Consider the following 27,222-nt stretch of genomic DNA (forward strand, 5'->3'; position numbering starts at 1 on the left):
GTAAACTAGCTGTGCACCTGGCCTGTATAGGTAGCATTTTCCAAACAACTACTATCTGGCTCACTGATGGAGCTTTGCATGCAACACATGGAGCATCTACCATGGTTGCATGTATATCAGTCTGTATCTTTGACTACATTCGAATAGGAGGCTTTTATACATCTATGTGACCTTTAAAAAGAGACAAAAAAAGTAGTTATATATTCACATGGCAGTGATAGGCAAAAAAGTAAAAGACACAGATGGCATAAATGAGGCTGCTTTTAAGTGCTACATTGTATGTGTCTTTCATCCTTTTCTAACAGTCTGAGAACTTGAATAAGTGTGATCCACACTGTGTCCTTCATCTTCATGAAAAGATTTCCTTCTCCATTTAGAGCAATGGAGGGAAAATAAAGTCCAGCGTCGACACCCCACAGACCCTGTGGTGTTTCAGCAGGTCACATAGCTCGTCATTTTCCGCTTCCCCTCAACACTCCGAGAAAAGGGTCCAGCATTGTAACTTTCATAACAGCAAGAGGTACAATGTTGTCTTTTTTCTGGGACTGTTTTGTAGTAATAGGGGGTCAGGTTTTCCCAAAAGGTTACTAGCAATGGCATCTCTCCATCCAAGGCCCAGCGATACTCCTCATCTCCTAATGCCTCTGATAACTCCACACAGTGTCCTTTCACAGTCCTCCATCTATAGCTGGGTGGCTTTGGTAGAGCGCCTGGTCCTCCTGTCTCGACGTTGTGCGGCAGGGAGGTGGCAGTAACGTGGCGACCATCCTCGGGACTTCCTCTTGAGGCTACGTGGCATGCTAGGGTCTGAGGGGGCTGGTAGTCAGGCCTCCTCGGCTGTGGCGTCAATCCCAGCGTAGGTGAAGTTCTCAAAAAGAGCCATGTTCACATAAGCCTGGAAGAAAGGGGGAAGCTTGTGGTTTAAGATTTTAAAACATAACAAAAATATTAAGGATATTTGGGCGCACACTGCAGGTATGATTCTCCATCTGTGTCTTAATGCTGAAGCCTCATAACGCATTCATGTCATATTGTACAGACCACACATTGAAAACTACAGAAGTGCCACCAAAATGGTAGCAAATGGCTGCAAAACTATAATTTGCAGTGTTTCAGTGTGAAAAATTCCCAACAGTAACACCCTGTATGTAATTTGATAACCAACAAAGCGAACTTTAGACTACATTTTTAAGTATCTGATGTGAATATGGTTTTAGCAGTGGGGTGGCCATCTTGGAGTAATGCTTGAACAACAGGACATTTGCGGACATTGTGTAAATGCAGCATTACCTTCCTTGCCTCCTGCATCCTGTTGAGCTGGACAGAGATCTGGGAGAAGGGGGGTCTCTCGTAGGGCCGATCCCTCCAGCACTGCTTCATCAGCTCATAGCTGGACAGAGAGCGAGACATTGATGAACAGGGTAGAACAGAGGAAAGGAAGACAGGATAAGCTGATCATTAGCTCCAAAATGCTAACTACTTACACCTCATCATCACAGTTTTTGGGCTTCTCCATCCTGAAGCCTTGTGGCAGTTTCTCATAAAGCTCAGCGCACGTCATCCCACAATATGGTGTGCCACCTGACACACACACACACACCCACGCGCACGCATGCACACACACACACACACACACACACACAAACGCACACACACACACACACACATACACACAAGAAGGAGAGAGATTACGTTTATTATGGTGATTATGGTTCGAGGAATGGCGAGGTTCCTCACCATCATGTTACCACCACAGGCTGTATGCCTACTTACCTAAGCTTACAATTTCCCAGAGGAGAACACCGAAAGACCACCTGTGAGAGAAAATGCACAGAGATTGTTGTAAAGTAAGAAAGACAGGGTAAGAAAATATAAGGGGTTTGTTAGTAACATCTGAAAATAATCATTAACTTAATGTCTTCACCTGGGACTTCCTTTATTGATCATATTAGGTTAAAATGTTGCAAATGAACCAGCATCATCTCAAACCTGCTAATCTACATATACAGCTGATTATTTAATATTTTGAATCCAGTAAAATTATTGCATTATGAAGGAAGAAATGCTGCTGTTGCATGTGAAATGTCCTGATTTTCCCATTTTTACAACGCACTGCATAGGAACATTTGAACATTTGAATAATTAAATATATGTACAGGAATTCAATGATAATGCAGGTTTTCTTAACATCACAGACAAGAAACCACTTCTTTCCTGCGATCTGATTAGCGACAGATAAATGATACTTGTTTCACATGTCACAATGCCATGTGGTAGATCATTTGAAAAGACAAGTGTTGTTTGTGCTGTCGGCCTGTCCCTTTTGTCTTTGTTTGTCTCTTCTCCCTCTGTCTCAGATCTTGTTCTCCACCTCTCCCTCACACTTTGTTTCTCTTACTAATGTTTACAACTCTCTGACCCTACAGGGAGCCTTCACACTTCTTCCGTTAGCTTTCCTACGCTCTTCAAGCTTGTTCTCCGCTGTGTATAAATAGGCTCCAGTTGACAGACCAAGTCTGTCTGCTAAGGTGTCGCCCCAGGCTTCCTGGTCGTGCTTATCAGTTACACAACACACTATTACCACGCCACCAGTGACAGAGGGATGATTTGTTTGCAAGCCTGCCATGTCACTCAATATGCCCTAACAGCTCTCTGAGCAGTTTCAAACAGATATAATTGAAGCTCTCGTGTGACAAACATTGTGAGCTTTGCCTGCCCTAAAAATTCCACCTGTTGCAGTGAGTGCAATAGTTGAAGTCAGGAATTATGTTAGCTGAACAGATGAGTTAACACTGTAATGTACACTCACACATCACTCTTGGTCGTATACACGCTGTAGTTCAGGGACTCAATGGCCATCCAGCGTACAGGCAGCCTCCCCTGAAAGCAAACAGATTCATGTGACACTTTCTTCTATGTTGAGATATAAACTTGCTCACACATGTGAAGAGTCTAATTGGGAATATTAAAACATAAAATATATAAAAAGGAATAAATAATGTAAAATATGCTTCAATCCGTATTATAAAATTGCAGGTTCTTCCACACTATGCTGCAGTTGATGGTATTTACACATGACTGCCCTCTACAGGTCATCCCACATATCAGAATCTCTCAGTTGCTTTCTAAACTAACAAAGCCATGTTTTGTTTATTTGACTGCATTTAACTTGACCAGTAATTTACTGTCAGGTTGCAATAAATCATAGTAGTAAGTAGTAGTTATAAGTAATTCATCTTCACAATAAGTTGTTAGTTACAAATAATAAAGTCTTTTTTTACAATGGTATACTAATTAAAGTGCTCATATTATGCTCATTTGCAGGTTCATAATTGTATTTAGAAGTTGTACCAGAATAGGTTAATGTGGTTTAATTTTCAGAAAACACCATATATTTGTTGTACTGCACACTGCTGCAGCTCCTCTTTTCACCCTGTGTGTTGAGCTCTCTGTTTTAGCTACAGAGTGAGACATCTCACTTCTGTTCCATCTTTGTTGGGAGTCGCACATGCGCAGTAAGTACTGCTAGCTTGTCAGTTGCAGAGTATGAGGGCGTGCCACACTAGCAGCTAGGCGAGCATTATAACGTGTGTTACCAACTGACGCACGTTCGTCACGGAAGTAAAGGCTGGACTACAACAGAGCTGATTGGAGCAGTTTGTGAACAGTGTTTTCTCTGGAAGATGGTAAGTCCCTTTGGGGTGGACTTTGGGCTTTTTCACTTTGTAAACCTATAATGTGCACAAAAAGATATATAACACAATAAAGGAAAGGGGGAAAGCCAAAAAGCATAATATGAGCACTTTAAGGAATAACCACTGTATGGCAGGCAACAAGTTGACTGATAGGCTAAAGATATTACACCGTGGTGTCACAAATGTATATAACGTGCAGACATTTACTGGTTAATGTCTGTTGCAGTTTGTTTGTGCCTGTGTTGATTAGAGCTGCAAAGATTAATCGATTAATCCATTAGTTGTCAACTATTATATTATTCTGGAAATATTTTGATAATTGATTTATTGGTTTGAGTCATTTTTTATGAAAAATCTAAGTAAATATTCTCTGATTTCAGCTTCTTAAATGTGAATATTTTCTAGTTTCTTCACTCCTCTGTGACAGTAAACTAAACATCTTTGAGTTGTGGACAGAACAAGACATTTGAGGACGTCATCTTGGGCTTTGGGAAACACTAATCGACAAAAAGTTAGTTGCAGCCCTAGTATTTTGCTATTTCACAGAACCTCTAGTTTTTGTCTTCTAAATGTGAGCATGTGACATCAAACATAGAGAAAATCATAAGAAAAAATCAAAGAAATCATTACTTGACCAATACAGAAAAGAATAGACCGAAACACAGGAATGGAATTGTAATGGAAAGGTATTGTTGTATATTGTTGTATTGTTGTCAGTTATTGTAAGACCTGAAAAATTGTATACTGTATTTGCATATATATTTGCTTTGTAATAATCTGATTTTGTGAATTAGGGGCAGGACCAAATAAGCTATTTGCTTCCGCCTGCTCTTCTCAAACTAATCCTTTTCATTTTTTTATTGTTTTTGATTTTGTTAAAGTCTGATTGTTTTGCAAATTTACAAATGAAATGAAATGTATGTGTGTGCATTACAACAACCAATGCGATTGCAGTTGTCATACCCCTCTCTCTCTCCCCCCGTTTCCAGTGTGCCTCTTCTCTGTCAACTATCCAATAAAAGTAAAAATACCCACATAATTATAAATAAAGTGGAAATACATTGAATACATTGTCTTCCAAACAGCTAGTGCCCTCTGTTGGCTGTTTTCTGAAGAAGAAAAAAAAGTGCAAATGTGCATGACACGACTACTCACCATTGTCTTCTTAACGTACACTTCCTCACCGCGGGACAGGCCGAAGTCTGCTATCTTCGCCACCAGGCTGTCCCCTACAAGAACATTCCTGGCTGCCAAATCCCTGTGGATGAACTAGTACAAAGTGGAAGAGAGGAGAGGCATTATTACTGGTAATAATACTAGGCCTAATGCATGAATCCTTTACACAGAAACATCATGATTATATATGTTTGATCAGAATTTTTATTATAGTTTTTTAGGAAAGTTTAAACTTTCCTAAAAACTATATAAAACGTAGGTTTTTTTTCACAAAGGTTTTGTTTTATTTAAAGTTGTAAGGTTTTTAACGACAATTTAGTAACTGAAAATGTCATATCTGGAGCTGAATGATGTAATAGCTCAAGCAAATGTTATAAAATGTTCTTCTAAATGGACCAAAGACATAAACAAACTTCTAATATAATAACATGCTTGGGTAATATAACACAATTACATCATTAAACATATAAGATATTAATTAGCTTATTCACCGTAACCTCCAGAGTTAGACAAGTCGATACATACCCTTCTCATCTCCGTGCGTGCTGTAACTCTGTCCGACGCCCCCACTGCTAGCCTGGTTAGCACAGATCCTGGAGGTAACCGGTTCCAACTAGCCTACTGCTCCCAATAAGTGACAAAATAACGCCAACATGTTCCTATTTACATGTTGTGATTTGTATAGTCACAGCGTGTACAAATAACAAGGTCACATGAGACACAGCTGTCTTCTAACCGTATACAAACTGGGAACTATATTCTCAGAAAGGCGAAGCACTGCTACTTCTGCTATTTGGGCGGAGTGATTTGCTAGCAGCACCTGAAGCCCTGTAGTGAGGAGCAGAGAGTTCTCCTGGAGTTCACTCAGAGTTGGAGTAATAGAGTCAACAATTACTAGATAGTAAAAGCATAGTGACCTTGTTATTTGTACACGCTGTGACTATACAAATCACAACATGTAAATAGGAACATGTTGGCGTTATTTTGTCACTTATTTGGAGCAGTAGGCTAGTTGGAACCGGTTACCTCCAGGATCTGTGCTAGGCTTAGCTAGCGCTGGGGGCGTCAGACAGAGTTACAACACGCATGGAGATGAAAAGGGTATGTATCGACTTGTCTAACTCTGGAGGTTACGGTGAATAAGCTAAAGTCCCAATAAGTCGGCGTGTTCCTTTAAAATGGGGTGTAACATATGATGCATCAGTAATAATGGAATAGCTCAATTATTGCAGCTACTTTTGACATGTTTAATGCTGTCAGCTTTATAAAATCTACAAAATACTTTATTTAGCACTATGCGTATGACGTAGTCAGAACAGTTATAATAATTTAATTATGTTGCAATCAATAAGATATATAGCTGATTGCATTACATTGTTACAGCTCTGCCCCATTCGTCTTTAGAAATAATTTAATCACTTTTGTTTTAAGTCATTTAATTACTTTTTCAACATCAACTGTCAAGGGGCCATTTGATGAAAAAGCCTGTTATGAGAGGTTCAAATAAAAAATAAAAAAAGCACTTATCCACACAAATTAATATACAAGCAGCCACTCACATACTCCTCTTACCTGTTTGTCACTTAGGTAGTGCATCCCAGTTGCCACGTCTACAGCGAACTGCAGCAGCTGCTGGGAAGTGAGGGTAGAAGCAGTGCCATGCTCCTTGGCAAAGGCAGGATCGGTCTCCAACACTCGACTCTTCCTTAAGAAGTCCAGAAGGTTACCATAGGGAGCGTATTCGATGGCTATGTACAGGTAACCTGAAAAACACAGAGAGGGAGTAACATTACGAAGAGGAGTTTACCCTGTTATATACCTACAGTACTATATGGAAGGGATACCTAATAAATGTGCCATACATGTCCCTTTTCCATGATGTTTAATGTCTTAATATGAGATTTAAAATTGCTTTGGGGAAATACATAATGTATTCAACATTACAGAACATGTCATAGTGATTAACAAAGTTAAGGCTGATGCTAATAAACATTTCATTTTCTATCTGTACAAGTTATTAGCAGCTCAGCTCACCAAAAACTGTGACAATGAGCTTGGCTGGCCTGCATACAATAAGTCGGGAAGCGACCCAGCTACAGTTGGTACGGGGCTTAGCCTTCAACATTTCCATCTTGACACAGACAGAGGTAAACCAGACCTTTTTATGAAATCTTTTCAGAGATCAACCAGATGGTTTGTTAATTGATGGCGAGTTCCTACAGGTCATGAAGTATTTGAGCTTGTTGGAAGGGATTCATGTTGAATTTACCAGGACTACAGAGAGTGCCAACACAATTAGTTAATGCCATATGTGGAAGGAAAGAATAACAGGGCGATTGACAGACTGGCCACAGAACTGGAACATATTACAATTATGTTCCTTCTCAGCTAAAACAACTTATGTTAATCAGGACATGCTGTGTTTCCTGCAGCAACGTCTTTCCAAAACAATTTGATTTCCTCAAATGTCTCTATGTCAAACTATATATATATATATATATATATATATATATATATATCTATATATATATATATATATATATATATATATATATATATATGTGTGTGTGTGTGTGTGTGTGTGTGTGTGTGTGTGTGTGTGTGTGTGTAAGGGGAAAGATATATGGTGTTGTTTCCAGTTATACACTTTCTCATCTTACCGAAATCTGGAACAAATTAACTAACATTAGATATCAACATTGTGAAAGAATTAGGTGCGTGCAGCATTACAATGTTGAACTTAGGAGTTATAGATGGATGATCTCTGCCGACCTACGTTTAGAGTGTACAATTAATCAATGAATTAGTTCTTCTCCTGAGACCAACTTTATTAAAACAACTCTATATGTGTATTTATGGTAGTATATCAGCATACAGTCTCCACAGAGGTTGGTAAAAATGTTGTGCTATAAAAGCTGATCCAGAGGATGCTGACTATTTTGTTTTTCAAACTTTATCTTCCCCTCACATTTGAGTATCTATCAAATAACTTCCATGATTATTTCCTGACGTTCAACCTGAATTACCGCTGCATGCTCCTAATTCTTTCACAATGTTGATATATGAAGAGTCAATTTGTTCCAGATATCGGGAAGATAAGAAAGTGTATAACTGAAAACAACACCATATATCTTTCCCCTTTGAACTAAATAATTACAGACAGATGCTGAATGGATCAAATGAATAAAAGCCTGAAACCAGAAGACAGAAGCAGAAAACTCCCAAAATGCCAAAAACAGCTATTGAGTAAGAGCTATTGCTACCACTGCAAGCCACTTTCTCTGTTGCAATAAGACATTGTAACAGCTTAGGCAAAGGGAGAGGCAGCACTGGGAAAACAAGTGCAAATTGTATGTCAAATAAATATTACTCCCTGGAAGCATGTATTTCTTTCCTTTTTTATTTTCACATCTTTACCTTCCAGCCTGCTTTCCTGCCTTCCCCTTTTCCCTACAACAATCATTTCTTTCTTCCTTGCTTTCTCACCCTCTACTTCCTTCCTCTTTTCCTCCATTTTACAATCAGTTTGCAGGTTGAGCACCAGGCCAGTCTTTCCATATTGTAAATAGAATATGCATGTCTTAACCTTTCAAATAGCTTTTGTATAAACATAATACAATATACTGTTGTGTTACTCATGACTGTTCAAAATTGAGCTGTTCATAAGAATGAATACTGTCTTTTTGTACTTCTTTCACTAAATAAAAGAAGTGAACCTGAGTTAAACAACAGATTTAACACATTAGTCAAGTGCTACTTGAAATTAAAACCAGTGGGGAGACACACTGAATAAGTCAGATGTTTATGTTTCAAGGCTGATTTGGTTTTGTAATGTCCTCACTGATTTACTTTCCATACTAGACTTCCTCTCTCATATGTTATCAATCTTTGATCAAACAAAAGCAATTGAATTATTTAATGCATAAGCCATCGGATGGAGCTGTGAGAAACTGATACTCCATGGTAAGACCTGGGGCCAAGGAAACCTTATACACATACATAAATAAATGACACAGCCGTATGCTTGTGAGCTTATGGACAAATCAAACAAAAGTCATTGTGCAAAATGCTTCTGGCAGGCAAGGATTATTTAGCTTGGACACATGCTAGTGCTTTCCAGGTGCAGATGACAGAGGATCAGAAGGGAGTGTCTGTTTGGATCTCAAGCAGAAATAATGTAACCTGTTCCTTTACAGTACTACTTACAGGGCTACATTTAGTAAAATCAGGATAGATAGAAGTAGGATTGGGTCAGGATATTTTCTGCAGGACACTGACTAGTATGTCAGTAAAAAACCTTCCAAAAGTCAATACTAACACATTATGACACATCTTCCGGTATTGGGAAAATACTTTTAGATAATTTGAATATTTGGAAAGTCTCCACAATACACACCAATAAACTACATTAAATAAAATAATATTAATGCATACAACATTTAAGCACAGGCAAGATGTCGCTAAACTTGCTATGGATGAAACCACAACATGGAGCTCACATATCAATCACAATGGATCATCTACATGACAACTGAACAAACTCCACCCGCTTATAAAGACTGTGTGATACCTTGTTGAACGCTCCAGAGAAATTAATAGGAAGTGGACCTTAAATTTGGTTTGCTTTGCTTTGTTGTTATTATTTCAGATATATTATGCATATGATAAATAATAAGGTAATACCATCATTGGTTTATGTTGTAGCATATTACATAAATGGCCAGTGCCCAAAATGAATAGAATATACAGTATATCACACAACTTATTAAGGCCTAGACGCTAAATAAGCAAGGAAAGGCAACATACAAACAACCTTCTTAGTTTTGCACCCAACAGCCAATAGATTTGTACGACCAAAATCAGCATTACACATCATAACCATCAATATTCCTTTAAAAGCCATAACTCGAAAGCTCAACAATATCCATAAAAGCCACTAGGTGTCACTCACTCACCTCTATTCTCACAGGCCCCTATCAGGTTGATGATGTTAGGATGCTGGCCTAGTTTACACAGCACCTCCAGCTCCCCTGCAAAGTCTCTGTGGTCATTCTCGGAGGCAAACTCTGCAGGAAGATCAGCATGCACGGCATCATTAGATGAAGTGCAAGCAAAGCAGCTTCAGTGTGTTTGTTTGTGATGCGTGTACAGTATTTCTAGGGTATCGCTGAGTGCATGCATGAATTTGCGCCAAAGTTACCTTTCAGCATCTTGATGGCTGCACTCATTTTGCTGCCATCCTTCTTGATCATTGCTTTGATGACCTGGTTTTGAAACAGTTGTTAGCTTAAATGTTTAACCCAGTGAATAAAAGACGCCAACTAAAAGACAAACATTTAAAATATTCCGAAAGCACATTAAGAGCCCAAACACCTGGCCAAAGTTGCCCTCTCCGATGACATCTTCAAACTTTATGTCCTCCCACTCCAGGATTGGATAGGTGAGCGGCTCTGGCGTCGGTTTGGGCCTCCGTGTCAGGGTCAAAGTTCCTGAGTTAAACTGCAGAATAGTCTCCTCACCCTGGAGGTATAAACATTCTTGAGCTTGGCAATAAATAGAAATATATTTAATTTCTTGACAGTAAGATTTTCTAAAAACTATGAGATCTATCAGATCAGATATGTCAGTTAAGAATGAGTAAACCTCCTCAGCTTTCCAAAATTCGGATCCTTACCGATCCAGATTGATAGGTGAACGTGCGCCGACGGTTGAGCAGCGTCTTGCGGATGAAGAAAAGAGCCAACAGTGCCAGCAGGATAGTCACACATGTGACAGTTACCGAGCCCACCACTGCCACCAACAGCTGGTAGCTGTCGCCAGTAGGCCTCCCAGCCACACCCTGGGTGGTCGGGATTAAACTCTGAAGGCCTTTTTTTGGCAGAGGGGAAGAGATGGAAAGAGAGGACAGAGGGGCAGGATGGAAGATGGAGAGGAAGAACCAAGTAGGGAGATGGTGTTCAGACAGTGGAGATAAATAGGCTGTCTATGTATTATAATCCTGAATAAATCCTTGTCCCAGGGTGGGTGGTCTTGTTCTACGCCACCTGGGAAAAGCCCAATTTTGGCCATAAGAACAGTAGTGTAGAAATTTTCCACTGGGAGCTATTTTTAGCTCGAAGGGAAAATAGATGTGTGCCCCATACACTATAAAAGTCCTTCATTTATATCAGTACACTGGTTTATTCATTCATTTTGAAAAGATTAATCATTCTAGAAATCCAGAAATTGTACATTTTTGCTGTAATATTGCTGCCCTGGTGTGCCAACCCAGAGAGGAAAGGCTTACAACAAGATTTTCTCAAACCTTTCTGGTCTGACATCCCATAGTTAGGTCCCAAATCTTCGTCATCAGTATAAAATAATCAAACAATTTCAAAATGTCAGTCTTAGAAATTCTGGATAAAGGTGGGTGAGCAGACAGTAACTTGCTACTCACCATCCCCTTGTGTCATCGCCTGAACAAACTTGCTCCACTCTCCCGGCACTTTGGAGAAAGCCCTGACTCTGAACTGGTAGAGTGTGCTGCCGTTGAGTGCTGTCACATCTTTTGTGGTCTTGTTTCCATCATCTGTGTCCACCCAAGGGTGAGGGGTCCCTTGGCCAACTGGTTGGTACTCTATGACGTATTTAATGATGCCTCCATTGGGATCTTCAGGGGGCTGCCACTTCACTTGAATGGCTGACATAGACAGAGGCAGGGCCTGGATGTTGCGTGGGGATGATGGACCTGAGACACAGAGACATTATCATAGTTAGGGCAATCAACAGTAGTTCTGTAAAACTATAGTCTACAATAAAATTACAGCTCCAGTCACAGGCTTTAACGCTTTGGTGCTCTGGGAAAGCTTTAACACCAAAGACAAGGGTTTAACAGCATCCATTGCCTTTCTGACTGATATTGTTCTAACTGGTTTTTAAATTGGATTATTCCTTTTATTCCTTAACTTTTTCTTTTTAGCTGCTAATCTTATCTTCAACTCAATTAAAGTTTGTGGGCAGAGAGAGTCACCAAGCAATGAGCAAGCACCAATTCCGTTTTTCTTTTAAAAACAAGAGAGTGTTTAAAACAAATGTAAAAAGCTTTTATCATAACACTTTTGTATTGTTTATTTACCATTAAAACAATACGTGTGAGCCTTTACATACAACATACTCTATATATTGTATTAGGCCTCTTGTTTTGCCACAAACCACTGTAAATGCATTATAAACTGCATTGGAAATCCTGCAACATTTAGAAGGAGCCTTCCTTGCAGCTTATTAACAGCAGAGTTTCTAGTTACCCTGGCTGTTGATGCGGAAGTGGTAGGGTTTGGAGGGCGGCCCCTGGCTGCCACAGTTGATGAGGCGCACCACCATGGTGTAGTCTTTCTGGTACTCCAGGTTGTGGAACTTTGTGGAGAGCACAGTGAGCAGGGTGGTCTCCTCCAGTAGTTTCTCACTGTAGGGCGGCGGCCCGAAGAGCTGCACTAAAAAGCCACTGGCTGTGTCGGCATTAATGCCATTGTTGGCGGGCAGTCGCCAGCGTACAGTGGCATTGCGGCCTTCCACCGAGCTGATGTCAATCTCAGGTTGAACTGTGGGCTCTGCAGCGACAGAGAACACAGGATGAGCTGGGTGGACTAACAGCTCCTTGGGAATTTCTCTCACTACGTCAGTCACTGTTCCCTCAAATTGACCCCTGTGCTTCTGAGGGAAGGATAAAGTTCTTTGAAGTGAATTGGACAGTTACCACAATTTATATTTCAATTAGCTGCCGTACAGTTGTTAGGACTGTAAGCTCACAAGCAAGAAAGTACTAGCTTTAAATATTGGTCTTGGTCCTTTCTGAATTTACCCCCATGGTTCATGTGGGTTTCGTAAGGGTGCTCTGGTTTCCCCCCACAGTCCAAAGACATGCAGTTTGATGGGAGATCTGAATGTGTTTGTATGTCTGTGCCCCAAATCCAAACTACATACTAATTCTAAGCAGGCTTTATGTAAGTAATCTGTTTACATGGGGAAAGTTGTGTTTTGGCCAAGTGTACAGTATAGGCCACAGCAACCAATAGATGAATGGCTACCATAAATACAGTATTTTTAAATGCAAATTTAATTTTAGTGATAGGCATTTTTAAATACCACTTCTGACTCCATAGTCTTAAACTTTTTTGTGGTCCTTCTCAAAGGCATACAAGTCACTATTAGAAATAGTTTGTGCTTGTGCAAGAGACCAACGTTCCCTTGTAACAGATACAATTTGTTCCATTTCACACATTGACCACATATAGGCCGGGAGCCAGGTCCACTCCTCAGGATGTTTTTTTGCTACTTTTTTTTCACTATTATTTCCTATTATCTTATACCTTGGGCCATGACAAGTTGATAACGACCACCCCCTACTCGGCCCCGTTTGGTCTCAGGGGCCAAAAAACACCCTTTTTGGGAAAAGCTTTTGGCGGAATGATGTAATTGTGAATATTAAAGTGCTGCAGCTACATAGATGGTCACATAACCCTACAATATTGCATGGTGTATCCTGACACATAGGGGAAACTAGCAGAAAAAGATTCTGGGTATTGCTGCCTTTTTGCTGTCAAATATCACCCTCAACATATCCCAAAAGACAAAGAAAATGTCTGTCCGCCTGACAAATTGTCATCAAAAGTGATCATTTTCAAGCATTTTATTATATCTATCACTGCCTCAAATGTACATGAAAAACTTCCCAAGTTTATAAGCTTCAATTTAAGTCCAAGATGACCTTTCTAGCTAGAGGATTACAGCTGGTATAACCAAAGTTCTCCACTGTACCTCACATCAATTACACACATAAACACACTAACCAACCAACACACTAACCCACTGGTGTAGTCTAATGTATTGTAGTATACTGTAGCATTTTTTTTTTTTTCTGGCTCGGAATGGGCCTTTTGGGGGGGGCATATCAAAGTGTGGGGTCTGGTTGTCCTCCCCCAGGGTTATTTTGAGCACCAAAGACTAATATCCTGCATTCTGATACACTTTTATGCACCAATTTATGGTGGGAATAACTTTATTTATCCTATGAGAAAGAAAACAAAGATGATAGTCAAAAAATATCAAAAATATAATGGATTATAAAGCAGTAAGGGGGCTTTCACATCAGGGACCTGAGCCTGGATCACAAAAGCTGACCCCAAAGAAACGAGGACAAAATAAAATAGGCTACTTATATTTGTCTTAAATGTGGTGAAGGGAGGATACTGGCGTTATTGTAGGCGGAGCATTGGGGCCCAGTCGCTACGCACACACTACACACTACACTACACACACACTACACACTATGCACACACTACACACACACTACCCACTACACACTACACACTATGTACTACACACTACACACTGCACTCAGCGAGGAGCAGGTCAGTGAAAGATGAGAAAAGTCTCTCTGCATGTTCTGCAGTGTTAGTTTTGTTATTGCGTATCATTGCACATTTTTAAGTGGGTAGACTACATCACTACACTAACCAACCAATACCCTAACCCTTCATGTCACATCCTGAAGTTATTCAGCAAAGACAATTTGGAGGTAACTTGATCTATTTTTCTGGTTATGGAAAGATATTGATTCTACTGGGAGATTGGTGTCCTATATTTTTCTACATGTAAGGCACCCACTCTACTTCTAGATTGATTCAAGTCAAACTGAGGGTCTGGGACATATTCTGCTGGGATCTGTGGAATAACCAGTAATTATGAAGCGAGCCAACGTCATATCCTGACTGCCCATGCCAAAGGAGAGTTTGTAGAAGCCATGTGGGAAATGACAAGTGGCCGAGGCGAACATAGAGAGAAGCAACAAAGAGATCTCAGACCACGTGAAATCACTCGGTCTGAGGAGCAAGTGCAGCAAACAGTACAAGCTTTTCAGACTTTTATCAACCCATTTCAGCTTGAGACTTCTCAGCCCTTGACAAGTTGGAGTTCAGGAGCAGCTATGCCAGAAGAGGTGCGCTATGATGTGCTGAATGCCCTGAAAAATGGCAAAACTTAAAAAGAGAAGTTCATTTGTGATCAACTTCAAACAAAAAAGGTCCTCTTTGAACCCATCAAGAGGAACAGATTCAAGACAATGTCGTCTACCACAGCTAAAAGGAAGCTTGTGGCATCAAACCAGAAAGTGATCCAGTACAAGACCACAAGTGGGTTTATCTTTCAAATCTTCATCAAATCACAAGAACTTAAGTCACAAATTATCATCTCTGACCTAATGACCTATCCCTTGACTCTGACGCCATACTCCATTTCAACAATCGATGGCTTTTTCGCAAAAAATAACAAAGCAAAAGGGATTAATCACATGATCAAAGATGCTGAGATTGCACAACTTCCTTCTCCAAGCCAATGTGCTCTCATTCAAGATGGAAGCTCCTCATTCTACATGTGCGATGCACCACGGACAATGAAGACTATATCAGAGCGCACCTTCAGAAGTCTACCTGCTGCAGCTGAAACAGTATTCAGCACAGACACTTACATTGACCGTCTTTATTCACCAAAATCAGCTGAGAGAGATCGCAGAGGTTGTGGTGAACGTTTTATAATTAATGGGCTGAATGTTCATTGACCCTCTGATTGGAATGGGTTTCTCACAAATGATGAAAACAAGAAGACTCTCGTTCATTTACTTCTGGATCACTGGAGCTCTCATGATATGATGGAAGACATAATTCGAAGGCCTGTCATTTTCAAAGAGGCTGGTCAAGTTTTCAAGCAGTGACGGACTGGCTATCTGGAATTTGGGCAAATACCAGTCCCTATGGACCTTTATGGGCCACTACTGATAAAGTTATTTCATGCATGCAGCCGCAAGGTGCGTGGAAAGATTAACTCGAAAGGCAGAGTTACTAATTTTCAAGCTAGGTTGTTGACAAAAATAGGGCTGGTGTGTTGCAAATGCCAGGGCCGTTTTTTGATCCCAGTCCGTCACTGCTTTCAAGATAGAATGCAATGCTGGAGTTATGTCAAAAGAGCTTCTACCAGAGATCTGTTCAAAACATGAAGAAACAGATGTGAGGGTGATCATTTACATGCAGTATATCCAAACTAAAATGCCTCACAGAACAGTTAGAGTCAGAGCAAAAGACTCTGACATTTTCTTCATCCTCCTGAATTATGCCAAGTCATACTGTCAACTGTCAACATCATCTTTGACATGGGAGATAGACTAATCAACATCAACCAGCTGTCTGAAGATTATTCACAGGAACACATTTCAGCTCTCTTCTGGCCTTGAATGCGTTCACTGGTGCTGACTGCACTTAAGCATTCAAAGGCAAAGGGAAGGTCCGTCCGATAAAGATTCTTAATCAGAATTGAGAGTTTATTCAGGGAAGATGAGGAAGAGGAGGAAAATGATGATTGAGAGTTTATATTCTACACTAATACAATACACTAACATGACCAGTCGTCAAAGTACAGCATGGATAAGCAGCAAAAGATCTAAGAACCAAATAAATGTTTTCTATTTTATGTTTGAGCTGTATTTTAGTTTCGCCATTTGGCTGTAAAGAATGTTTACCTGTACAGGGTACTAACGTTTACTCAATTAAAGGTTGGCTTTTTGATAACATACTGCACACTAGAGTCATCTTTATTCCTTGTGTTGCGAGGACTTTAATAAATCTCACGTTTGTTTAATTGGTTTTGTGTGATTGTACCCTATGTTGCACCCTGACCCCAGTCCATCTAGGAGCATAACATTACTCACTTTTCATGCAATTCACTTCATATAGTATAGCAGTACATAAGTCAAGTCTCAACTCTTGTTTAAGCTATTGTTCATGTGGCCAGAATAGCTCAGTTGATAGAGCGGGCGCACATATACAGAGGTTTATGCCTTGACGCAGAAGGTCAGGGGTTCGAGTCTGACTTAGGACAGTTTCCTCCATGTCTTCTCTCTTTCATTGCTTTACTATCATTAAAGGCAGAAATGCCCAAAAAATAATCAAAAAAAAAAAGATATTGTTCATATGCAAAAAATATGCTTAATCCCATATGGAATGGTAATGCCTGAAAGTTCTGTTTTCTCCGATTTGAGGTACAGTGGAGAACTTTGGTTATACCAGCTGTAATCCTCTAGCTAGAAAGGTCATCTTGGACTTAAACTGAAGCTTATAAACTTGGGGAGTTTTTCATGTACATTTGAGGCAGTGATAGATATAATAAAATGCTTGAAAATGATCACTTTTGATGACAATTTGTCAGGCATACACATTTTTTGGGGTATGTTGAGGGTGATATTTGACAGCAAAAAGGCAGCAATACCAAGAATTTTTTTCTGCTAGTTTCCCCTATGTGTCAGGATACACCATACAACATTTTAGGGTTATATGGCCATTTATGTAGCTGCAGTACCTTAATATTCACAATTACATCATTCCGCCGAAAGCTTTTCCCAAAAAAGGTGTATTTTGGCCCTTGAGACCAAACGGGGCCGAGTAGGGGGTGGTCGTTATCAACTTGTGATGGCCCAAGGTATAAGATAATAGGAAATAATAGTGAAAAAAAGCTAGCAAAAAAACATCCTGAGGAGTGGACCTGGCTCCCGGCCTAATATTGCCAAAGAGTCAAACTCAATATAACGATAAAACTATGACAACCCAAAACAATAATTTTCCCATTTTAGTTTTTTTTTACTTGATCTTTTCTGTACTCACACAGTCAGATATGCTCTCTCCCTCTACACCACAATCAGTGAGGAATTAAATCCCTGACTCCCTTGTGACTCCTAGCTGACTGATGACAATGGTTTGTTTTTTATTATTGTAGTTTTGATCCCATAGGGTCTTCATTTTATTTTTAGCAAAGAAGTGCCCACGGATCATTTCGGGCCACTGGTATCTTTTTATATTTGTCCCTTACTTGAGTCATCAGGACAGATATGATCACTGGGGAAAATACAACTGGCTCCTTCGTGCCTGGGAAAAGCACTGCTCAGCAAACTATTAGTCCAACCAGACGCAAGATAATTGTGCTTGCTTAAGTTCTGTGGTCCAGCAATTTGTTCCCAGGCAAGATTTCCTGAAAAATATACTCATGTTCAGATGTGTGTGATCCCAGTTATCTGTGGGTCTTACCGGGACAATCAGTCTCCATGATGGCCTCTGGCCCCGGGGGCCCCTCTCCGCCTTCCCCAGGACGACTCAGCTGGACCCGGATGCGGTAGCGGGTTGAAGGCTCCAGGTTCATCAGCGTGATGGGCTCTTTGTCACTATAAACTGAATGAAAGTGAAAGTAGGAAATGCTGATTACATTTTATTGATAGTTTTACAGAAGAAGGTTTAGATAACATTTTGCTTAACACATACATCTATAGAAGTATTATAGCCACCAGATTTTTTCAATTATTTAAAAAAATCCGAGGTTAAATTCTTTCCTTGTTAGTTATATGATGAGTTGTTTTAGGGGGAAAACAGCTGGACTTGAACTCAGGACATGATGCACACTCTATGAGCAGCTTTGTTTCTTCACATAACCTTCAGTAAGTTTTTCTTATGTTGGTTGTTCTGCATCAGCATTTCCATTAAGTATAGGTTTTATTATGAATTGGAGCAAAAAGCAATGATTCGCTTCCCTCTGTAATTGTAGATTACACATTCTAACCTAATCTTATAAAGTTCTGAAATAGTAGTGATTACTGGTTACTACAATATTTACTTTTGTTGCTACTATGGAATAGTCTGGTCCTACCAGACTCTCGTACATTTCATTTGTACAGAGAGTCTGGCCACTCTCCATTGACAAGTGTTAACTTCCTTGAAGGCGGGTACTCTGTTGAAGTTTAAAACTATTGGATCTGCCCAGAGCCACTCTGGATCTGCCATAACCAATCGCTAACGTTTGGTCGTGACGTCGGCTTAGCATCGCTAGCGTTGCCTTAGCCACTCCTTCACCACTAACGGAGCGAGCTAGAAAATCAACCTTTTCCCGAACCCCGTGGGGAGGAGGGCCACAACATCATGGCCACCGACAAAACTCAGCAAAGATTGTTCTTGCTCAGGCTTTAACTTCTGGATATTCGGCAGCGTTGCCACAACGGACTGACTGGCTTCGCTCGCATCTTTCTCCACCGCCATTACGGAACTACAACTCTAGCGCACGGCCTCAACGTCATCGTTCTCAGCCACTCCCTCTGTTCGCTGATTGGACCGCCAAAAATTTGGCTGGAGAAAACCCAAGACTATGCCACAAACCCAGACGTAGTACTGAAGGTAAAAGAAAATTGAGTGTAAGTACGTAGGAGGGCAAAGCCAGGCTAACTATGGAATGAAGTACAAGTCAAAAATAATCTTCTGATAATGTTGCTTCCTGTGATAAAGGCTGACTACATGACACCTTTGAATGATATCTTACCTATGATGGAGGACAAAGAGCCTCCGTTCTCCACAGGCTCGTAGAGAAGCCTGGTGGAGACAATAGGGCCGTCTCCTCTGTGGGAGTCCACCGGCATCACCAGCAGCTGCTTACTCCTTTTTTCCAGCAGTTTGGGAGCAGTAGTGGGCACAGGGGGCTCTGAGTAGACACAGCAAAACATGTGTTGCTGTTGTGCGATGGGCCTGCATACTGGAAATGGTCACAAAATAATATCTTTTCCTCTCGGTTTATAACTTTACTCAAAAGGAACCAGACACACATACCTTTAATGGTGAGGTTGAACTTGTGGGAGTCCTGGCCTCCATTGGTGGACACCCTGCACTCCCACAACCCTCCTTGTTGAGCGCTCAGACGAGGGATCTCAAACAAGGCTGTACTCTTATTCGAGTCCATGACAGTGCGAGAAGCCTGAGAGTAGAACATAACACACAATAGAAAAGCATGTCTCTTATAGGCAACACGTGGTAACTGCTGCACTGTAGAGTGATACAGCCTTATCTGGTCAAGTCATTGTGTTGTTGACTTCCTCCGAGCTTGACTTAACCTTGTAATCATCAGCCCCAATCTTAAAGGCGTAGTACAATTTAACTTTATTCTTTAGCTGACGGCACTGCAACCGACAATGTTCACGGAGGTTCACAAACTGGTTTATTTATTTTATTTAACATTGTTTAGAGTGAGTCATTACCTTTTACACATTTAAAGGACTTTTTACATTTTGGGAAGTGTGGTTACTGGCTTTCTAGCTGAGAGTTAGATGAGAAGAGCAATACTGTGCTTATGTCTGTGCGTTAAGAACCAAGAGATGACCTTAGCTTAGCATAAAGACAGAAAAACAGCTAACCTGGCTCTCTCCGATGTGGTGAATTATATAACAATAACCATGATATGATGATGATGACACCCTTGGCCAACCTTCGAGGCACCAACTTTGGAAACAACTGTACTACATCACCCTCTCCCTGTGTGGCCTTGTATTTCATCTCTGCCTGACTACCTTGTCTTACATTTTATCCAACCTGTGTGTTTTGTTTATTTTCATTCAGGCTTACTAAGCTATCTTGGCAGGAGTGTTGCAAGCAATTGCTTGCCTTTCTACCTTGATCACAGTGCTGTCCAGCTTTCGCAGCTCAATGCTGTTGTGGCTGGGCAGGGGGTTGCCTGTGGCTGAACAAAAGATCTTGGGGCTGGAGTTTAGATTCCACTCCAAATTAGTATATAAATCCAAGATCTGTGGAGCCCGGTCTGAAAATGGAGAGAGGCATGGAACAGAGATTGAGAAAAGGCAATGTGGATAGCGAAAGATGAAAATTATGTGAATCACTGGATAGGAATCAGCATATTTCAAAACAGTTAGTACCCTGAAAATAATGCCATAGCTGTCCATAGCTAATGCTATTTTCAAAATTCCCAACCTAAATATGTTTTGTTAGAAATTCAAAATATCTCCAAAGATTATGTTTTACGTTTAACTTGTCCACGAAGATTTACTGAAGAAGTGCAATATTGACAGTTTCAGGTGCAGACACGTCGTAGTTTTGTAACTTGTGCATGTTACTAAATGTATGCTGTCACGATGAAGAAGAAGGTAGTGGAATTTGGTGAGCAGGGTGATGAAAAGCGAAATGTGCTGTGCAGTGATGAGGAGAAAGAACATATTTCGAATACAGTATTGAGGCAGTCAATTCCATTCCACAGAAAAGGTGGGGTTAAATGAAGAAATGGAGCAAAAAAATAATTAATAAGATGGGGCGATACCTACCGGACATCTCACAGTTCTGTCCTCTCCATCCTGTCGGACACTGGCATCCACTGAAACGGTTGCAAACTCCTCCATTCTGGCATTGACAGCTCAGGCTGCAGTCTGGTCCATACATGTCACTATTGCAGGCTGACAACAGTAAACAGAAAACTATATTGCATTGTGTGACACAAAAGAGTAAAAATGCATTACTAAACCTATAGGCATATTACTTTAATTATTAATTCAAATGATGCAGTGCTTACCCTGCTCACAGCGGCTCCCGAACCAGCCGCTGGCGCAGGAGCAGCCGTAAGGGTCTGGTAGGCAGAAGCGAAGCCCCTTGCAGTTCAGCTCGGGGCCACATAACTCCTGGCAGTTTCGGCCAAACATTCCTTCTCTGCAGGCTGCAAACCATCAGAGAAAGACAAATTCACAAATGTGTTTATTTAAATTCCTTGAGTATTGCTGTATCAAGCCTCAACCTGCCTTACAAAACACCACAGAGGACAGAGTAGCTAGACTGCCAGCGTACTCATCTGACTGTAACCCATAGATTTGTAATGTATAGTTATATTTGATTGCATTATTAAAAGACAAACTGCGTAGACATGGTTATTACCCAAAGGCTGTGAAGATGTAATGCTTACCTAATGTCTGTAATTTAAATGAAGTGGACCTCACGAGTCTCCTGACTTTAAGTACTCACAGCTCAACACACGCACACTAAATAACAATTGCGGTATCAAAATGTACACAATTTGGATCGATATAGCACAGACGCAACAGTGGATTGACTTTGACTTGAATTTCTACTACTATTGTGTGAGCACGTTGTATTGAGTGGTACAGGACAAACCTGTCTCACATCGCGTCCCCATGAATCCTGGAGGGCAGACACAGTCTCCGTCGACATCGTGACACCATCCGCCGTTAAGACACTCTGGACAGTCCTTGTCACAGTAAGGACCCCACTTCTTACTGGGACAGTCTACAGAGAAAAATAGTTTTCTTTCCTTATAAAAGTACACAAAATGTATAAAGTGTGGTGTAAAATCAATACATGTTATGTGTACAGTTTGTTTGAACCTACCTGTAAAATAAGTTTTTAAATCATTTTCTGAGTGCACAGAAAAAGAAAGACAAAAACACTACTGCATCTTGAGGAGAGAGAGAGAGAGAGAGAGAGAGAGAGCGAGAGAGAGAGAGAGAGAGAGAGAACGAGAGAGAGAGAGAGAGAGAGAGAGAGAGAGAGAGAGAGAGAGGGAATAGGGGAATCTCAAAGCAGAGCAGGTGGAGGGTGGAGATGGTGTTAATACTGTTGCTCTCTCTTTACAATACTGAGTTACAGGAAATGAAACACACGTGCTGTCTCACTAAAGGGCATGTCATGTTCCAGCTTGAATATAATAAGCTCAAAACTAGCTCTGATATTTGTTTGCTGTTATTAAAAATAGTTAGTAGTAGTAATTAGTAGTTAATTTACATTCACACATTGTAAATTGACATTTGGTGAAATGTGCTTATTTGCTTTATAGTTAGATAAGAAGATTAATACCACTCTCGTGTTTGTCCAGCCAGTTAACTCAGCTTAGTTTAGCATAAAGACTGGAAACACGAGGAAACAGCTAGCATGGCTCTGTCCAAAGTTGAAATTGTTTTGCCTACCTGCACTTCTAAAGCTCACTAAATCACACATGTATTTCTTTTTTAATCCATACAGAATAACAAACATTTGTGGTTTACATGTGAATATGACTATTGACTATTTCTTGGCCAGGGGCAGTGACTTTTTACTTATCAGTTTTTTATTCAATTTTTTTATTATGAGATATAAACCAAATATTCTGTAGTGTATTCCCTCTTGTCTGCTGTCATTGAGATTTCTGTAGAATATAAAGGCAATTTTATACAATTGAATGTGAGTAACTATAGTAGAATGTGCAATGAGTCACCTTGTTCATATCCCCTCCTAGTATACTAGTATAGTATTCTGTTTCTACGTGTGTGAATGTCAGGATCCAACAAACCTCTGACAATGAGCCTCATCCAGGCACCCTGAAGGGGGCTGTCCCCAACGTAGCTGGCACTGTAGATACCTTGATTGGCAAAAGCTGCGTTCTCCACAGTGAGTACAGCTGTGCGATTGATCACATCGTTCCAGTGAGTCATATAATAGTAGTTTCCTATATGAAACAAACAAAAAAAACATTATTGGCATAGTGTATGTGTCACAAAATAATATTCTTTCCTTATTTGCACAAGATCCTTGATCATAAACCTGTTAGTGTATGTTTTGTATTAGTGGACAGTCTCTTACTTGCGTCCGTCTTGGGTTGTGTGTGATGGCTTACCGTTGTACTTCCAGGTTACATCTCTCTTTTGGGAGCTGAGTAGCTGCATGCTGAGGTGAACTGTCTCTCCTTTGTTAGCAGTCAGTGTGAGGTGAGTTGGGACAAAATTTGCTATAAAGGAACACAGATACATATTTCTTCCAAGCATGACACACCATCCAAACTGGACGTAAAACAAAACTGTAGACCATAAATAATCTGGTCATAGTTTAGGCTTGGTGAGTAAAAACCTTTTTTTGTATAGATATAAAGTCTCAACCCACCTCTGCCAAAGTTATTGATCATTGTGACCGTCTCAAGTTGGGGAACTTCCTGAGTGGATTCACAGTAGAAGATACCGATATTATCCAGCTCACGGAAGTCTCTGGCCACTGCATTCTTGTTCCTGATATGTACTTTAAAATGTGGCTTCTTGGGGAGTATGAGGATTTTGTTGTCTCTCTTGATGTTCAGCTCAACCTGGTCAAGGCTGCGCTCTCCATTGATACAAGAGATGGAGAAGTGATTAACGTTGGTGACCTCCGCTGTGGAGATCATGGTCACGTCGATCACAGCATCTGCAGGACAGATCATAGTGTTTGTGATATACAGTACAGGTAAGTTATTCGAGTCATACGGAGCTTGGCTTGATTATCAGACTAATACGATCCACCAAACCTTTTGAGTCAGGAGATTTAGCATCAAACATTTTCTCTTGGCAAGTAAATGAAAAAGTCTACCATTTCAGGACAAGACCCATAACTGCATAGCCTCACATTTTGAGCAAGAAAATAGGCTGTTGCTTGTAAATAGGATGTTAAAATCGGCTGCAAGTTATCTGATTCACACAAGAACAGAAAAAGAATATATAAATCATGGTCACATCTGTCTCAGCATCTCTACGATGTGATATTGTACTGCTCACTCTTCATACAGCACTGTTCAACTCCATTGTTTTACAAATATCTGATGCAAGTTTCAATAGAAATGTATGTTAATGTTAATGTTTCTGATCTATACTGTAATCCTGTTTCTAACAATGCCATTAGCTCACAATGGACAACATCAGTCTGACACGTGTGATAGACTAAATATGTCAAAGGTTTTACTTCTAGATTAAAGAATGCAGCATGCGTCAACTCCTTTGCATTCACCTGACACAGTTGATATCAAATTGTGCAGTAGAAACGTGAAGTACAGCAGAAACCTATAGCAGATAGTCTGTAGCCCAGAAGTATCTTTTTCTGCCACAGGTTACAGTATGTCTTGAATCTGTATTTTGTATTAAAATGACTTTTTAAATTACAACACTTTGACACCTGAGATGAGGATTGAGAAACTGGTATTATTAGCCCAGCTTTGTACAAAATCCTGGTTCAAAAACAAAAAAGCCTCCAGGAATGTGATTATTTGAATAAAAGTGCCAAACCCAATACTGTCAGTTTGTCCGGCATTCCTTCTCACTGGTATTTAAGCCCCAGATCCGCAGAACAATGGCAGGAAACATGGATGAGCTCCTGTTTTCCCCAAAGCGTTCACACATCCACACTGTACACTACTAGGGTATTTATGACTTTAACTAAATATATATATGATTAAACAGGGTATATTAATCAAATAGTGTATACTTAGGTGGGAAATTGGTCTGTCTTGATAATTTCACGAAAATCAATACCGGGGGACGACCTCAATATGTTTGCTCCGTTTAAGAGCTAACCCAAACAGCCTTAAAATAAGTTCCTCCTTACCTGATAAATGAAGGAAGCACAATACAAACATCCATAAAATCCTCATGGTATTTATAATCCTCATTGGGGGAAAAGTTGTTGTTATTAAATAAGGTTCACAGGGAGAGCTGTACATCCAAAACGGTGACGTTGCGTCACAACGAGTGGTGCGCTTTTTTACGCATAACTTGGCGAATTAACCAGAGCCCCAGTTTAGGTGTAAAATATGTTCGGTAACGACTACGGCGGTCCTGTATAGCTTTCAGAGATGGTATCACGGTCTGTCACACTAAGCACAAGTTGGACTTTCGGTAAAGCTCAGCTTTCTCTGGGTGGGATAGGAAGGAAGAGCGTCACCAGACAGCGGAGGATTGCTGGCGCTCCAGACCTCCCCGATCCGATTAATGTATTTATGACTTACTTTTTGTTCCAATACAATACGCTAACCACTCTGCTTGTCTTTGCATACAATTGATAATTGAAATACACTACGAATGTATACTGTTTAATATCCTGTGGCACTATTAGCTACTCTAGTTGTACATTTAAAAAAAATATGACAATCAAAACTTTAGACGATATAGATAATACTATCCTATGGTAGTTGATTGTCATATATGTATATGTATATGTAGTAATAATTTGGTTCTGTGTTGTAAGAAACATGTAAAACATGCAAAATGTAAGGCACCAGGATTTTTGCGCATGTCAGACATTTTAAAATATAACGTTTTTGGAGAATTTAAATCCAAATACATCTTCTACATGCTGATGTATACACAAGCACAATACATAATATCTACCCATAATAGACATGCATGTGTGTGGCCAGGACCTGCACTTTTCATGCCCCATGTGTCCTCTGAGGCTGGCTGACATTGCATTTTATTGCTGCCCTGATTTTCTTTGTAAATATACTGTAGAACACCAAATGCAGCAGCAGCTGGTATCATGTTTGCCAACAGCTTTGTTCTTTCACTTCAATAAGTTGGTTACAATCCTTGCAGCTTTTATGGTCAGCCTCCCCCCTTCCCTCCCCGTTATTATCAGTCAGCCTCAGGAAATGAAGAACAATATGCTTGTTGTGTCTATTCTGCCATTTCATCATTAAAAGTGCTACACTGTCTCACTTTGAAATATCCAGTTGAAAAAACTGCACATGCCTTTTCTCATTTTCTCTGCAAAAATTGTAGGGCTGATTTGATGTTTTCTTTACATTTCCTAGCGGCTTCAGACAATTGACTTGAAGTTGACTCAACTTCTTATTGTTTGAGATATCCTGTTTTCAATTTCAGGAGCTCACACAGCTTTCTTTGGCCTGCAAGGAATATTCTATTGTAAGCTGGATTGTTAAAAAACACAGAATAAAATAAGTATTTTCAAAGCATGGCCACATCTGAAAAAGTAAATAATGTCAAATCAAGTACAATGTCAAATAGTGCATGAATTACACACTGAAAACCATAACTAAAGGAGATGTCCTGCTGGTTCAATTTAGCTGAGGTAAAGAAGAAATTCAAATTAAAACTGAAATGGGTAGACCCAGGTTGGAGCTATTTGTCTACAAATCACAGTGTTTCCATTTTGACTTTTGGCAAACAAAAGGTCTTGGCTCATATTTGTATTGTTCCTTTGACCTGTTAGTGTGACCTGAGTAGCTCAGAAGCCAGAACAACTTCTTTTAAAAGACCATGCTTATTTCCTCTGCACACACTTCAAAAACTCCCACTGACAGGAATGGACTTAACAATGAGAGTGATACTGAACTGTCAAGAGGAGACTGCACAGTTGCAGCACTTACCTATGTCTATGCAGTATACCAAAAGGTTTACAATAAAACAATATGCAACAAACTATACTGTCAAACTAGTTTTGCACATAATTGAGTAAATTCAATCTGATAATCATCACAGGTTTTGCCGAATGTTGTAGACTCTGTGATTAAAGTTTAGGGAAACACATGAGGAGGAGAACAAAGGAAGGAGTGCAAAGACAGAAAAGATAGAAAAGTGTTGTGTGCTGCAGACATAGCTGGGCGGAGCTTCTATAGGAAGCCAAAAGGGAAAAGACCAAAGGCTGGGTCAACACAGACGATTCAGCCTCTAGCTGCATTAAGACTGCCAGGAGCCAGAAACCAGGAGTTTGTGCTT

The 27,222-nt window shown here is 40.2% G+C and overlaps 1 protein-coding gene across 2 annotated transcripts; it reads right to left on the reverse strand.

The window, feature by feature from the left end:
• Positions 1-196: 196 nt before the first annotated feature.
• Positions 197-25,414, reverse strand: tie1 (tyrosine kinase with immunoglobulin-like and EGF-like domains 1). Of its 2 annotated transcripts, XM_078258476.1 has the most exons (24): positions 25,094-25,414; positions 23,630-23,923; positions 23,367-23,477; positions 23,043-23,198; positions 21,872-22,003; positions 21,279-21,419; positions 21,034-21,162; positions 20,371-20,516; positions 19,535-19,679; positions 19,251-19,409; positions 17,975-18,115; positions 12,155-12,457; positions 11,308-11,598; positions 10,546-10,739; positions 10,245-10,391; positions 10,072-10,135; positions 9,827-9,937; positions 6,444-6,634; positions 4,851-4,964; positions 2,810-2,880; positions 1,774-1,814; positions 1,485-1,581; positions 1,291-1,390; positions 197-895 (listed from the first exon to the last, which is right to left on the reverse strand). In XM_078258476.1, exons 1-24 carry the CDS (start codon positions 25,206-25,208, stop codon positions 824-826), a joined length of 3,465 nt encoding a protein of 1,154 aa, XP_078114602.1. In that variant the 5' UTR covers positions 25,209-25,414; the 3' UTR covers positions 197-823. The 2 variants fall into 2 exon arrangements, with proteins under 2 accessions (XP_078114602.1, XP_078114603.1); XM_078258477.1 differs by lacking the exon at positions 12,155-12,457.
• Between the last annotated feature and the right edge of the window lie 1,808 nt (positions 25,415-27,222).

The sequence above is a fragment of the Sander vitreus genome, chromosome 9, assembly GCF_031162955.1.
Source record: "Sander vitreus isolate 19-12246 chromosome 9, sanVit1, whole genome shotgun sequence".
Taxonomy (NCBI): Eukaryota; Metazoa; Chordata; class Actinopteri; order Perciformes; family Percidae; genus Sander; species Sander vitreus.